Source organism: Ascaphus truei, chromosome 12 (genome assembly GCF_040206685.1).
Source record: "Ascaphus truei isolate aAscTru1 chromosome 12, aAscTru1.hap1, whole genome shotgun sequence".
Classification (NCBI taxonomy): Eukaryota; Metazoa; Chordata; class Amphibia; order Anura; family Ascaphidae; genus Ascaphus; species Ascaphus truei.
In genome coordinates this window covers 25,976,092-25,992,809 of record NC_134494.1, presented here as the reverse complement: position 1 = coordinate 25,992,809, position 16,718 = coordinate 25,976,092, and the positions used below count along the sequence as shown (strand labels likewise).

The window sequence follows — 16,718 nt, the reverse complement described above, 5'->3', positions numbered from 1 at the left end:
CTATTATTGAGAAAAATTTAATTGATCAGCCTCATATTGCATCTATTGTGAAACACTGTTGCTTCCTAATCCATCGATGGAGACAAATGAAAGCATTTCTCTCGATAACCAATCTACAGATGGTCCTGGATGGTACAGGAAGTGGTCCTCTCCAGACTGGATTTTGCAAATTATCTGCTGATTGGTCTCCAAAAACATAATATCAAAGCCCTGCAGTTGGTGCAAAACACCACAGCCCATCTTATAGCAGGCAAGGCAAGGAGAGACCACATCTTGCTAGTATTACAAGATCCGCACTGGCTCCCGGTGGAGCAAAGGGTTCACTTTAAGATCTGGACCCTTTAAGGCTATCCATGGACTGCCACCCTCCCCCCCCCCCCCTTACCTTCAGAACTGCGCAATCAGTGACACCCCCAATCGGGCCTTTTCGATCTGCCAGCGCTCCTCAACTAATTGAGCCTCGTTTAAGATCAATAAAGCTTCAGGAAGAGCTTTCTCGAGAACCACCCCAAGACTGGAATAAGCTTCCTGCTGGTTTACGAAACCAGGAAGTTTACTTCCTTTCAGAAAGGTATTAAAAATGTTCCCTTTTAAACAAAACATGGCAAACAGACGCTAATACCCTGGCAGCCAGCTGTCCTTTGTTGGTCTTCCTCATCGTTCCCCTATATGTTTTCTTTTGGTAGGTCTGGGATGGGTGTCCTCCCTAAGTTCCTACACGCGCTCTAGTACTGCGTTTCTTGGTGAGCAGAGCGTTAGAAAAAATTTGAAAGAAATATATGGGCTCATTGGTGTTGCAGGCATCAAGAGAAAAATACATATAAAGAATTATAGCAGTACATTCAGAAACTCTTATTTTGGCTTCTGCGTTGTCTGCTTCCCAATTCCATCGGAGTTATTCCAAAATAATAATCTGAAGTCTTTAACCTCTCTGAAACGACTGCTTGTAAAGGTGAAAATGGGCAAAGAAGGCAGGAGAGAGTGTGGAAAGTTACAGCCAAGCGAGGTGCCAGGATTGTGCTAAGCAGTAGTGTGGTGTCAATCATGCATGAGTCTGGGCATACAAAGGAGGGGAGTGAAGGTGGATTCAGATATGTAATGATGGTAGAGAACCACCCACTTAAAGAGGCAGCCCAAGCAGCACTTTAAAAAATATATATATATTGTTTTAATATATGTAGCCTTTGATTAACTTTATTGAAAAGAATTACCTAAGCTGCCGATCGATTTGGTTCTCCCATGATCAATCGGCAAAGATTCTGCTTCCTGGGGTTCACATAATGGCCGCCTTTCAGTTTGAATCAATCCTACAGTCAGTGTTACTCACAGAACTAAGGACCCCCACCAAGAGGTTCAAACACCGTAATAAAAATATATAATGAGTCCCAGCACTCAAAAAATCTAAGAATGCAAGTATTTCAATTCATCATATTGTGTACTGATAATTAAAGCATAATTCAAAGAACATCTCTTTACAAACAAAATATACAACATGAGCTTAAAGTATGCAGAATAGCCACAATACGAATGAATAGCAAAGGCACAGAACAAGAGAACTGGAGTATAGTGCTGCACATGATACAAAAGGTACAAAATAAAAACTATGAAGTGATAGAAAATAACTTCAGGACAGTAGACAGCTTGTACTTCTAGAATGAATGTTAGAAAACGAAAAAGCGCCAAATGTCCATAAACTAAAAAAAATGGGGAAGAGAGGGCTACTTAGCCGCTACAAAGTATCCTTATATTACTAAGATACAGCAGGGCCCCGCTTCTCGGCGATCCGCCAATACAGCGGTAAAGAGAAGGGGGCCGCCAGCCGTGTTCGTGCATGCGCAGAAGGGGGGGACTGCAAGTCTGCGCAGGCGCAGAAGGGTAGGAGACACCAAAAATCGCCGGTTTCACATTTCGGTGCTTTTTGCTTTGCGGGGCGGCGTCACAATGGAACGGAACCCGCCATATGAGCGGTGCCCTACTATAATATTATTTATTGTTACAGTTTACAGCTGAAACTGCTGGAAACATTGGCAACAAATGATCACAAACAGGAAAGTGTTGCAATGATCTTGCACTGCTGGGGAAGTGTGCTAACACCTACCATAGAAATCAAAGGATGCTCAGTATATTCAAACTCATTAAAAATGGCATTAAGAGTTTATCTAAAAAAACACAAATTTAGTAGTTATCTAATACTGCAAAACAGAGTTTTGAATATTGCTTGAATTGTTTTTTTAAGTTGATTCTCAACAATATTGATACAGTGATAATAATATAATCCTATGTGTGCGGAAAATGATCTAATTACAACGCTTACTTTGGGGGGGAAAACTCTCTTAAGATCTTTAGTTTATAACCTGTTTTTGTTTTTTCCCTTCTATTGTGTTCTTTATTTTGACTGGTGGAACTTGGAAGTGTATTGTTTGAAGCTTTTGTTGTGACTAAATAGTCTTTAACTGCCGGTAACAGGGAACAAACGATTAACTGCGAGACCATTTGAAAGACACGACCAAAAGTTTCCAGTATCCGATACGAGACCAGATTACGTGCCGGAGAAACGCACTCCATGTAATATTTCACGATTGCCACTCCAACTTCACATCCAGTTTTTTTGTTGTTTTTGGTTTTTTTTTAAGATCATGTGTTGAGGTTTTTAACAGAATTTGAATGACTGTAATAACCAAGGATTCTCATCTCGTGTTTTAACAATTACATCTAAGCGATTTCTTATTTGTTCTGTTCACATGATACTGTACATAAAAAAAGTATCTTCATATATTTCAACGTTGGCTATTGAGGACCAAATTTATCGCAGTTGGTTGACTTTGGATGTATAAGACCTCAATGACTCTAGACTGCCTACCAAAACTTCCACAGCCAGACTCTGGAACACACACACAAGGGCTACACATGCTGAAACTGTATTTATCCATGGTACAAAACCATCCTGAAATGACTTCAACAAGGAAAGCCCATCATCTTGTGTTAGTTGAGCCTCGAGGACGTGGCTTTACTCTTCATAATTAGAAATGCACAATCTGAGCCAGTTTAAAACCCAGACCCACAGTATTGATGTATTTAATTGGGTCAACTGGAATTCTACTGGGGAAGTGACCTCAAATATACAACCGTATACATAGAAGCCCCAATGCACATAGTATGACAAATCATTTAGGTCATTTCTATGTGTATTTTTCTTCTCATGTGTATGGGTCATTAAGTTAAATCTTTTGGCCAAGGCAGGTTAAGCTTGCAACAACGTCAAGTTAAATCCTTTCAGTAGGTTCCTACACTGCCATTTCTATAGTGTGTCCTTTGTGTTTCCTTCATGGAGAAAAGAGGAAACAAAGCAATCATATAGTCCATGGTATGTGGCATGAATGTGGTACCTAAGGGGTGACAATTTAGGGGTGCTCTGATGTGGACAACATATGTTGGCCAAATATTGAACTTCATGACCCATACTAACGAGGAGAAAAAACATTGAAATTAACAACATCGCTTGTCATATTGGATGTGCATTGGGGCTTTTTTTTTTTTAATGGTTCTAGTCCCATATATTTAAAAGTGGACAGAAATGTATAATCCCCCCTTATGTGTGAAACATTGTCTCTTCTTTTTGTTACTACTAGGTTTAAAGCAGGGGGTCTGCAGAGCAGGTCTGCGTTAATTTCAGCTCTGGGGACCCCCTGCTTTCCAAGATACTTACCTCGGAAGGTGATGCCGGTAACGTACCCAACTGGGCGCTGTAAATGAATGTTTAAAGGTCCCGCAGGCCAATAGGACGGCTCAACGCCATTCCTTGCCGCTTCCTATTGGCCCCCGTGACGCGGGACATTTAAACAGAAGAGATATACCGGCATCACCTTCCCATGCAAGTGTCTCGGGAAGCAATGGGTTCCCGGACCTGAAATCAATGCCTTTGAGCTCCGGAGACCCCCTGCTTTTCAGCTATGGGGGGATTTTTTTCCTTTTCAAAGGCATAGGTGCTTTAAGTGTTTTTTGCCATGTCACCTGCTGCTTTTCTGTGTAAAATGGCATGTTTTGTGTACCTTCATTTTATTGTATCCATTATTCCTACAGGAAAACCCAAATCCTCACATGACATTCCAGAAGGTCTCAAAGCCAACGGAGGGATCGCACCTGCGTGTTCACGTCCTTCCCTTCCCTAAGATTAATGATGATAAAGTACAGGAACTTACTCAAGAAGGCCTCGCCAAAAATCAAAATGCCATGCTTGCAACTCGAGTGGAGAAGAAATGTGTTGTCCCCGCTGGATCATCTGTTGGTATGTTCTGTTCAGCATTACGTTGGTTTTTATTCTTCCTGCACACATTATGTAAGTTATGGTGGGTAAAAAAGGGACAAAAACCCTACAGTGTACGTGAAAGTTATATTACAGTGGGGGAGGGTGTTGGCCAGTGCTTGATGTAGTTACGCTAATCCCAATATCTACAGATGTTGTGTTCTGTAGTGTCGTTAAATACTAAATTTTAAGCACTATAAGAACTGATTTTAGCAATTGGCTGAAGACGTGAAAAGGGCCGAATGATAGATAAACAAGTTGGAAACATTTGCAATGTAGTTAATTTGAAAATGTGGTGATATGGAAATGCACAGGACTGATGAGTGAAGATACCTGTAGTGTACATACCACTCCTATTGTGAAATACTGTAAGAGAAGTCAGCATGAAAGTGAATCCGCATTCTCTACTCTCCCTCCTCCTCTCCCCTCTCTCCTTCTCTCCCCTCTTTGCCTCCCTCCTCTCCCCTAGCTCCCCTCCATCCTTCTCCTCCTCTCCCTTCCTAACATTCGCCCTTCCCCTCTCTACCCCCTTCTCTTTCCTCCTCCCCTTCTCTTTCCCCCTTCTCTCCCTCTCCTTCTCTTCCTTTCTCTTTCCCCCGTCTCCCCCTTTCTTTCTCCCTCCCCTCCACTCTCTCTCCTTCTCCCCCCTCCTCTACCCTCTCTCCCCCCTCTCCCCTCTCTCCCCCCCTCCTCTTCCCTCTCTTCCCTCTCTCCCCTCTCTCCCCCCTCCCCTCTCTCCCCTCCTCCCCTCTCTCCCCTCCTCCCCTCCCCCCCTCCTCCCCTCCCCCCCTCCTCCCCTCCCCCCCTCCTCCCCTCCCCCCTCCTCCCCTCCCCCCCTCCTCTCCCCTCTCTCCCCTCCAACCTTCTCCCCTCTCTCCCCTCCCCTCCAACCTTCTCCTCCCTCCCCTCCTTCCTTCTCCCCCCTCCCTCCCCTCCAACCTTCTCCCCCCTCCCTCCCCTCCATCCTTCTCCCCCCTCCCTCCCCTCCATCCTTCTCCCCCCTCCCTCCCCTCCATCCTTCTCCCCCCTCCCTCCCCTCCATCCTTCTCCCCCTTCCTCCCCTCCATCCTTCTCCCCCTCCCTCCCCCCCTGCCCTCCCTCCTTCTCTCCCCTCCCTCCCCCCTTTCCCTCCCTCCTTCTCTCCCCTACCCTCCCCATCCTCCTTCTCTCCCCTCCCTCCTCCTCTCCCCTCTCCCCCTCCCTCCCCTTCTATTTTACCCTCGCTTTCCCCTTTCCCTTTTAGTATTATTAAACATATTCTGTACAGAGAGGGGATTAAACTGGGTCCTATTCCGAGGATGAGTTAACGGACGGGATTATAGTGAAGTGTCACATTCCATGAATGTTCTTTTAATGGACTACAAATATCTGAATGGGAAAAGCATGTTGATTTCCCCCCTGCTCCCCTCCCTTCCAGTGGCTACAAATAACCTTATCACCTTCAAAGACCGTAAAAAAAACAAGCTGCGTCTAGCCAATTACTATGCCCCTATTGAAATCCCGTCAAGTGAATGATGAAAACTGAATGTGCTTGAGATAGTGAGCCGCTTAGTCTTGCATCTTCTCAAAGATCCCTCTGGGGTTACCTCCGCGGCAGGTGATGACTCTATCAAAGTTTGGGGTGGGGAAGTTTGGCCAAAAGCATAAGGCTACGCTTACTGTATAGTGCCGGCGACATCAGGCTACGATCGCTGGAAAAATCAAATTGAGATGACTTCCAGCGATCGCGACCAAGCCTTCGCACCGTCGCGTCGCGCTTACTATAAGCGCACGCGACGGCAGCAATGCATTTTTTTTATCTCTGTCTACGGCACTATAAGCGCAGCCTAATGTGCCATCTCCTGTTTTAAACTCGACTATTCACTCTATATCAGTTCGTTTTTATCCTGGAGATCCCTCTTAGTAGTGATGTACAGGCCTCCATTTTGCTTATTTAGAGGGACCTTGTGACCTGGACCAGGGTGGGCAACTCCAGTCCTCAAGGGCCACCAACAGGTCAGGTTTTCAGGATATCCCTGCTTTAGCACAGGTGGAGCAGTGTTTGACTGAGCCAGCTGTGCTCCAAGCACGGGAAACCTGGCTTGTTGGTGCCCCTTGAGGACTGGAGTTGCCCACCCTGGTCCAGGTACTGCAAGTCTCTATTCTCCATAGAAATGCAGGACTATGAAGAATGTAATGCAATGGAAGTACTGGGTGGAAGTGTTGTGATGGCACGGACTCTGATTGACAATGGTGTGCAAAGGCCAAGATTTTTTTTACAATTACAGAGACATTTTGTAATTCTCTCCTCCCCTCCCCCCCCCCCCACACTCCTTTCTACGGCCAAGCGCTGGTTGAATGTAGAACCTGACACTAGGGAACTGGGGAGGTTTTCTGTTTTACGGTTTTTCTGTTTTACGGTTTTGAGGTTTGTGGTTAAGCCCACTTGCTGTTTTCGACAAGCCCCATTAACCGTTTTTGGAATATAATCTTTGGAAGACATAAAGATTTAACTATATCCACGCCTAAGCTCCTATTAATCACGTTGCTGCCGGAGTGTGCAACTTCTTGCTGCAATGATTGCACAGAAGATGTACATCAAACATTATCGGCTATAAATTGAATTACTTAAACTGTAAAAAGTCAATTCTGCAAAAAAAAAATAAAAGGTGCATATACTGTATATAGTACAGTGTTATAAACGTTCTCATCGCCATTTAACGATTCGAGTTCTTTTTCTGTTTAGTGTATTTTTTAATTTTTTTTTAAATATTGCCATTAAAATGCATGTCTTTCCAGAACATGGTGTTCATTGTAAAGATTTCAAAGGATGGTGTTGTCATGAATGTTTAGAACATCATCTAACATGCTGTGCAGTTAAAAAAATAAGTCTGTTTTACATTTTATAATATTTGTAATATTATGTAATACCTAAAGCCTGGAATTTTAAAGTGTCTTAAGACTAGATAACTAGTATGACATGCTACTATTCCTCTATATGTTGGACATGTGGCATGTCACTTAACAGTAATTGCCATTCCCAAATTTCTGTCTTCTCCCTTAGAATAAGATGTACTGTAAGTAGAAATGCAAGACTGATAGCTCAGCAGTTTTAGTACCTCTCCTCTGATATCCTGCCAGCAGCACGCATTCAGAAAGCAGTATGTGTTATTTTGCTGTACCTAAATATCTGGGAGGGAAAATGATGCACATCATTTTACGATTATTAGTTGTATGCAGACTACTTAAAGCATGTCAGGAGTTCAAGCTCTACATCATAAAGCCAATGTAATGTGTATCACAGTGCACTGCAGAGTGCACAACCATTGGGAATATAGCACCCCTTGTTTCCCTGCTTGTTTTCCAAAGATCATTTGCGTACATTTAATTAGTTGCTCAACACGCTATTAAAAAAATGAAAGCCTGCAGCCCTTTAGGGAGTATGCCTTAAAACACACCAGTGATTTGTTTGATTGATAATTAAAACAATACCGTTTGCGAATTTAGAGATTTCAGCATGACAGTCACAGATTTCACCCTTGCGATTTATTTCAGTCTTGGCAGTGGAAAAGTACAGAGGAATGGCATTCTTTGTTCCCCGGCAACAACCAAATCCATTTTAAAATGCTGTTGTGGATTAAATCCCAATTAAACTTCTAACATCAAGTCCAAATATTTCATCTGGTGCTGTACATCCAGAAATGGGAACTCAGATGGGAGAGGGCATAGCACCAGCAGTAATGTGTAAAGCAGCAGTCCAAGTATTCAAGCAGGGGGTCTGCGGAGCTGAACCGCATTGATTTCAGATCCGGGGACCTCCGGCTTCCCGAGATACCTCCGTAGGGGGGTAGGGGTATCTCTCTGTTTTTTAAATGTCCCTGTCACGCGGACCAATAGGAAGGAACAAGGGATGACGTAACGGCTTCCTATTGGCCCAGCGGGACATTTAAGCCGCCATTTCAATAACCCCAACAAGCCCAGCTGGAGCTGCTACCGGTACCCCCTACGGAGGTAAGTATCGCGGGAAGCAGGTGATCCAGAGCTGAAATCAACCCTGTTCAGCGCTGGAGACCTTCAATCTTATTTTTTAAACATGCCACTTGTACTGCTGCTTTTAATGACAAGTTCAGTATTCGTATTATTTGACTTGTTCTTTACTAGTAGAGCAGATCCATATTATTTTACCACTGCAATACCTAATATAATTTCCCTTTCGTGCTCTTGATGTTGGTACCGCATCAATATGTCAGAATCGGCAACTCGGCTGCTGTCAAGGTCCTATGGAACACTGGGTATTTTGACCCTCACATAGGGTCTGAAACATAACTTCAGTACATCAGTGTCCAGCTTGACTCCCAGTAACAGCCCCATATATAGCTTTCTACTGGTACTCTGTCTGAGTAGTGGTGGTGGTGGGGGGGGGGGGGAATGCGTGCAATTAAAATTGTTAGCTCCGCGGGGCAGGGTCACCCTCTTCCGAACGTTATCCTTTGGCTGCTCATATCCCCCATTGATACTTTTTTTTCCCACCAGTATTGTCATTTTGTAAAATGCCACCTACACTGTTGGCGCTATATAAATTAAGGTATACATACAATGTGTGCCCTGCTGGAGGACATCTTCGTATAAAGAGTCAGAGTACAGCAGATGGCATTTATTGAAATGGATACAAAAAAAGCCTGCGTTGGTGGCAGGCGCCAAGTTTGTAACTGATTCAGCCGGTTTACTGATCTATTTTACCTGAAGATCTCAACTTGATCAAAGAGGTATGTTTGGCTCATCGCCACGATGATGCGCCGCCCCAAAACAGCCAGATTAACCACAAACGTGTTTATTGCTTCAAAGGGCACTCGCCTCTTCAGCACTAGGATGATTGGAAATCACTGATTTACATGCTGCATGGTGCTGTGGGGTTAAATAAAAAGAACATTTAGACATAGTTGGCAGATTTGTATGGTTTTCAAATGACTAGAAAGCAAAGTCAATGGTTTGCAGTTGGAGACAGTGTGCACTCATGACTCTTAGGAATGTATTGGGTGGAATTAATTCCTCTCTCTTTGCTTCCTGTCAGTTTCCATAATGGACAAGGCGAGCTCCATTTTCAACAGCGCCCGAAGACTGGAGGTCGTTAGAAACTGCATATCGTTCATATTCGAAAACAAAATATTGGAAACGGAGAAGGTAAAGCTAAGATATGTCCTCCTCCTATATAAGATTTTGTTGCTTACTAGCAGAGCTTTATATGCTAAGTAACCGATTTGATCCGCTGTCATCAAACAAGATCTTAACATCAATTTCTGGATGACAATGCAACACTTTTCAGAATCAATATATCAGTGGAGGTTAAGGTAGCAGGGCCTTATGCCTGTCGCTTTTCTGTAAGTGACTAAGTAACTCATAACAGAGTCTATCAATGAAAAGATATTAGTATTTCCCACCCCTGGATCCATCATGGGACATAATGCTTCAATTCAGATAATCACTTGTTAATGCTGTTATTTCTAAGTAGCCATTGCTGTGGCATTGCAGCTCTAAAAAGCTACCTATGGGGTAAAAAATAAATTCTGAAGCAAGCCACGGTCATTTCAATAAAACATAATTACAATGTTTTCTTTTTTTACACTACTATTGTGCATTTGAACCAACATATACAGGCATACCCCGCATTAACGTACGCAATGGGACCGGAGCATGTATGTAAAGCGAAAATGTACTTAAAGTGAAGCACTACCTTTTCCCCACTTATCGATGCATGTACTGTACTGCAATCGTCATATATGTGCAGAACTGATGTAAATAAGGCATTTGTAACAGACTCTATTGTCTCCCCGCTTGCGCACAGCTTCGGTACAGGTAGGGAGCCAGTATTGCTGTTCAGGACGTGCTGACAGGCGCATGTGTGAACTGCCGTTTGCCTATTGAGAGATATGTACTTACTCGCGAGTGTACTTAAAGTGAGTGTCCTTAAACCGGGCTATGCCTGTATGGCATTTCCCACATTTTGCATTTTTTAAAACAAACTTCCAAAACAGTCTGAGCCCAGTTGTAATGTTCACAGATTGGAAAGGTCTCTTAGGAAACATATATAGACCACATAATATAGATAGCATGATTGATGTAGTGCTTTGGTATTGTACTGTAGCATTTTAACGTCAGCAAAGTCCTCCTGTGACATTCCATGAATGTGTCATGTTTGGAACTCTTCATTTCTGAGACGCTGCCAACTGTCTAATATCTTGTCTGCGACTTCTCTCAAGTGACTTACTTGCATGTCAGATCCCCTAACAAGTCTTTTGGTTTGCCTTCAGATTCACAACGTTTAAAGCACCTCTAATGAACTTGGTGCAGTGTATAATGATTAGATACATTTCATGTCCCTAAAACTCATTCTCCTTGGAAATATTAAACTTAAAACAGTAAACTACACCCCCTCCCCCCCCCCCCTTTTCTCCCCTGCCAATAATGTTTAAAACATTTGTTAAAGCTCATCTAAAGGGGGTGAGTAGGGTAGGGGAATCTGACCTGTGGTTTTCTGACCTCCAGAGCAGCGATTTATTTTATATTTGTAGTTTGACGTTTTCTTTTGTTTCAAAAGAGGCACAAACACATCTTCCGGTGACGTTGTTAATTTATAATGGCCGCAGAAGCGAGCCCAGACACTGCGGTCATTTTGTCCACCGGGCAAGTATTCTTGCCTGATGGACAAGCCAGTTTGGCGGTCAGGGGACCACAGACCAGCTCCACGAAACCCCCCAGTACAGGCAAGATAAAAAAAATCTTAGTAGCGTGCAGCATGGATTGCTTAAGGTAGCACTAGAACCAATCTGTATAGTTTAGTACCCTTCATTGCAGCACTAATAGAAAGGTGCTTCCTGATGGTAATGGTTTCTATAATTAGAGGGAGATATGGTGGGTAACCATTATTAGTCTCCAACAATGTATTGGAGATCCCTTTTGTGTCAGAACAATATGTAGATAGTTGGAAATGTGCAGTCTTATTTAACATTGCGTTATATTTCATCATATTTGTTCTCAGGAGCATGACAAAAAGACGGATACTTCAAAGTCAGCTGGACATGTCTTTTAATGCAATCTTTTCTTGACGCTGTAAATGTTCTCAGCTTGTTTTTTTGACAGAATTCTATCTTTCACCTCTGCACAAATGTTGGCTTTAGACACATGTTGAGCAAATGGTTCAGATCTATGAAGCGTTGTTCCTTGCATGCCAATAATTTTCCACAGAACAAATATTTCAATGAAATAACCAAGTGTCTGTAGTAAGTGTAATGCGTTTGCTTTCCCTGTTTTCAGACCTTGCCTGCTGCATTGCGAGCCCTAAAAGGAAAAGCCGCTCGACAGTGCCTGACTGAAGAACTGGGTCTGCATGTTCAACAAAACCGGGCAATATTGAACCATCAGCAGTTTGATTACATAGTCCGAATGGTGAATTGCACGCTACAGGTATATTACTGTCCGTCTTCCACCTTTTTGAGTAGGGCAATAGAGGGGATACATGTTTCTTTACCTGCTTCTCATTGGGTGTATGTGACATTATTGGGTTAGTTTACCACTACATTACTTGCCACATTGTTCTTGGGTTAAACTTATTGTATACTGAAAGATGAGGCAAACAGACCCTAGTAACCTGGTAGGCAGCTTTCCTGCTCCCATTCGTGTTGGCCGCCTTTTGTTGGTCTTCCTCGTCGTTCCTCTATATGTTTTCTTTTGGTAGGTCCCAGTTGTAGGTCTGGGATGGGTGTCCTCCCTAAGTCCTACACACGCTCTAGTACGGAGTTTTTGTGGTGTGCAGCGCAATAGAAGAAAATAAAATGAGATCGTGTTTGCCTCTGCAGTGAAGGTGGCCATGTAGGACTTGACTGTTGCGGGACATGAGACCACATGATAATTCTTGTTAATGAAGTATTGAGTAGTCCCATTGGACAATACTGGCATAAGAGATGAGATCTTGAGTAATTTGGGCAATTTGCCGTATCTCCTCCTGCAAATAAGATTGTAAGCACTTAACAACAGGGATTTATTATATTATATAGCCCCCCTCATCCGCTCACCCCCTCTCCCCCTCTCCCCTTCTCACCCCCCTCCTCCTCCTTCCTCATCCTCTCCCCCTCCTGTTGTCTTACCTGTGGAGGTCCTCCTGACAGACTCTGAGCTTTCTTTTGAGACAGGAGACACACAGTGGAGATCTTCTCTCCTCTCCCACATGTAAAGCTGATAGGAAACTACATTTCCCAGCATGCATATGCTGCTCACGCCCCTTAATGACATGGAATCCTCCCATTGGTCAGTCTTCTCCTTTGCTGTGGGTGGGGGGGGGGAATGACGCCGCGCGGCTCCGTTGCCCTGGTTATCAGACGCTGCAGCCTGCGGGAGATGGCTCTGTTGCTGCTCACGCTACCGCTTTTGCTTCCCTGTAGGAGGTAAGAGCGGGGACCCTGCACCCGCCCACCCTCCACACTCGCACTGCCCGCTGCACGTCCAGAGAGAGAGAATTCCGGACACATACATGTCCGATATTACCTCTCCATTTTTACCGGAGAGAAGGCCAAAATACCGGTCTGTCCGGTTCAAAATCGGACACCTGGCACCCCTACAGTTAAATAGTACAGACCAGACTACTGGAGAGGGTTCTGCTATCAAAGTACCTATAAGAAAATGATATGTATATATTTCCCGTCTGAAGGGTTTAATTGTGGATTTAAAATTCCAAATATCTGCATGCGTCCTTACACCAGTTTAGTGAACATATGGTCATCCTCCTATTTGCAGTAGACACCACGTAGAACACGCAGTTCTCATGTGCTTTCCTTTGTGACTGTGAAGAACTAGAACGCCTGTCCCCCCCGCTGCCCTCCCAATGAAAAGAACACCTAAATATAAATAGCTCGTCATGCCGCATGGAGGCAGATCAGTTCATCTCCTGCTTTCGCTGCCGTGAGAATGTAGTGCGATTGGGCCTCACTTATTTGTAACCTACCCACGAGCCGGCCTTAATGAAAACAATATGATTGCATGCTGAGCTGCCAAATTCTGAGCAGCCCACTCCAGCACATAAATAAAACTGGCTCTCATTTCTATTATTAAGTCTCCTAACATACATTTGTTAACCGAAGCTTGGCTAAAGGCTCCAGAGGTTAAACCTAACATTTAATAAAAAAAAATGTTTTATTACCTTTATAACACATTTGTTTCGCTTTTGAGAATGTTAGTTTTTAACTTTTTGCTGCATGTTCTATTGTGTGAAGGTTATGTATGCAAGTCGTGTACTAGTTTAGCGCACCTAGCGCTCCAATATTTGCACATTTTACTAGAATAACTATACCGTTCTAATTCGGGTGCACATCATTTCTAAAGTGCATGCCTAGAACTATTGAAGACAAAATGGGGGTGGGGGGGAGGGGCGGGTTGGATGAAGTAGAATCGTGCGGGGGACAAAATCCATCTATGTAGCCAACACAACATGTATAAAGAACAAGGAACATCTGTCCAAAGGTCCATGTTGGACTCGAAACGTTGTTGCTCTTTCTGCTGCCTTCTGCAATAAATCTACTTAGAATTTTTTCACAAGTAGTGATCTACCCTATGTACCTTCCACAACACCTACTTCCCCACGTACATACAGAAGCTTACGTACCCTAGACTCCCTTCCAATTTTCAACATCTCTACAACCTCTCCTGTCTCCCATCTCTACCCTTTCCTGCCTCAACCTAGCAACCTCCCTATACAACAGCATACTCTCATCAGCTTTAGACAAGACTTCTCGAGACCACACATCGCCCCCGACAATCCAAGCCACAATTGTGGCACACACCTTTCATTTCTTCATGTAAAGCTCCACACGCATCACCTATCTCCACTCGCACACCTAAATCAACTCTTAGCTCATTTTCCCGTGACTGAGGATCAGGTCTCCACGCTCCACTTATTATCTCACCCGACATACTGCCCCTTTGAACCTATTCCCTCACATCTCCTCCGCACCCTCTCTAGCACACTAAGCCCCACTCTAACTCACCTCTCTCTCTCGTCTCTGGCACATTCTCATCTTCTTTCAAACATGCACTCATCAAGCCTATTCTCCAGGAACCCTCACTTAACTCATCCTCCCCCTCTAACTACCGCCCTATCTCTTTTCTCCCCTTTGCCTCCAGGCTACATGAGCAACTTGCATACAACTGCCTCACTCATTTCCTCTCCTCCAACTCCCTGCTTGACTCTTTTACAGTCTGATTTACATCCTCTGCACTCCACCGAAACAGCACTAACAAAAGTGACCAATGACCTACTAAAAGCTAAATCTAAGGGTCATTTCTTGATACTATTTTTTCCTGGATCTCCCTGCTGTCTTCGATACTGTCAATCACCCCTTTCTCTTAAATATATTTTTTACTCCATTGGCCTCTGTGGCGCAGCCCTCTCCTGGTTCATGTCCTACCTATCCAACCGCTCCTTCAGTGTTTCTTTCTTTGGGGCCGTCTCCTCCTCACTCCCTCTTTCTGTTGGAGTCCCACAAGGCTCTGTCCTTGGTCCTCTGCTCTTTTCACTCCACCTATTTCTCTTGGAGAACTAATACAATCTTTTGGCTTTCAGTATCATCTTTATGCTGACGACACCCAAATCTTTCTCTCCTCCCCTGACCTCTCTCCTGTCCCATGTTTCCAACTGTCTCTCTGCAATCTCCTACTGGATGTCTCACTTTTACCTGAAGCAAAACATGTCCAAAACAGAATTCCTATTCTTTCCCTCTTCCACTGCAACCGCTACACCAACACTCCCCCTCACTGTCAATAACACCACAATTTCCTCAAGTCTGCTGTCTAGAGGTCATCCTTGACTGATCTCGCCTTCATTACTCACATTCAGTTCATCACGAAGTCCTGCCATCTCCACCTATGAAATATCGCCAAGATACGCCCTTTTCTCACTGATGATGCAACTAAAATCCCAATCCACTCCATATCCCGCCTCGATTACTGGAACCTTCTCTTAGCTGGCATGCTCCTTGTCTGCCTCTCTCTACTTCAATCCATCCAAAATGCTGCTGCTAGATTCATCTACCTCACTCACTGCTCCATTTCTACTGATCCACTACACATATCCCTACATTGGCTTCCCATAGCCCTTTAGAATTACATTTTAAACCTTAGGATTTACAAAGGTCTCAACGATACAGCCTCCCCCCCATCCCCTTAGATCGCAGCCCTGATCCATAAATACATATCTACATGCCACCTACCTTCTGCCCACGACATCAGCCTTTTCTCCCACCTTATTACCACCTATCACTCCCGCCTGCAAGATGTCTCCCGTGCTGCCCCCTCTCTCTGGAATTCCCTACCATGTACTATCAGACTCTCCCCCCAGCTTTCAGATGTTTAAAAACTCTCTGAAAACTCACCTTTTCAAGGAAGCCTACTTGCCATACCTCTAACGTCCAACTCTTCTCTCCCTCCAACCCCAAAACCTTAATGTACCCCCATTGTACCACGCTGCGGAATATGTTGGTGATTCACAAATAAACAATGATAATAATAATATGGGGATTACTGTCACTTGTTCCTTCCTTATGCCTGGAACTATGACATTTCTCTAAATATATTGCACTTTATGTATTTTTTGTATGCATATTATGCATCTAAACATATCTCAATGTACCATGACCAATACTGCTTGCCTTCCTCACTACTTCATCTGCATTGCATCAAATTCCAATCTGGCGGTTTTCATCCTTTTCCCATTACCCAAAACTCCTTAAAGCCACAAGCATTTCCATCTCTTTTAGTTTGGGATATGTTGTAGTAGATCAGCACGAACGTTTGTCATAGATGAAATGATAATGTTACAGAGCTTTTGAAACATCAAAGCTCCCTCCAGGGTGGAAAAAGATCCCTTTTTTTTATCCACCGTTTTGCCTTACTTGGAAAAAAATTGTTACTATAAATTAGCAAATCGTGGTATCTTTCATCATTTTAATTGCATTTTCAATTGGTCTTTATTTCTAATGTTCAGCTCTTGTTAAACCAGGTTAAATGTTGGGTGCAGTGAGATCTGCTTTAGCATTGTAGATCGTATAAATCATATATTTATAAATATATGAATTATTTATATTTTTAGTTTATTGTAAATTGCAAATGGTTGCTGATTTTTTTTTTTTTTTTTTTTAATTACCAATCCTATATATATTTTTTCCATTGCATAATCTCAGGCTTTTGTTTGTATGTTACATAAAGGTTGTTTAATGGATCCAAAATGGCTATGAGATAATAGGCCAGTTTTTAATCTGTTATTTATAATGATCACGAGATTTATTAGTATTTATGAATCATCTTACAACATTGTACTTCTAGGGTTTAAGTCTCATTCCGTACATTTTTATAAGGCACTGGGAATTCTGATTGTGAGTGTAAACATCTGTAA

General features: G+C 43.3%; 1 protein-coding gene across 4 annotated transcripts in view; it reads left to right on the top strand.

The window, feature by feature from the left end:
- SBF2 (SET binding factor 2) overlaps positions 1-16,718 on the top strand; it is a 344,966-nt gene that overhangs the window by 212,219 nt on the left and 116,029 nt on the right. For all 4 annotated transcript variants that reach the window (XM_075567087.1, XM_075567085.1, XM_075567084.1 and 1 more), the window contains exons 14-16: positions 4,081-4,285; positions 9,354-9,463; positions 11,594-11,743. In XM_075567087.1, coding sequence (XP_075423202.1) covers positions 4,081-4,285; positions 9,354-9,463; positions 11,594-11,743 — 465 coding nt within the window. The remainder of the gene's footprint in view (positions 1-4,080; positions 4,286-9,353; positions 9,464-11,593; positions 11,744-16,718) is intronic.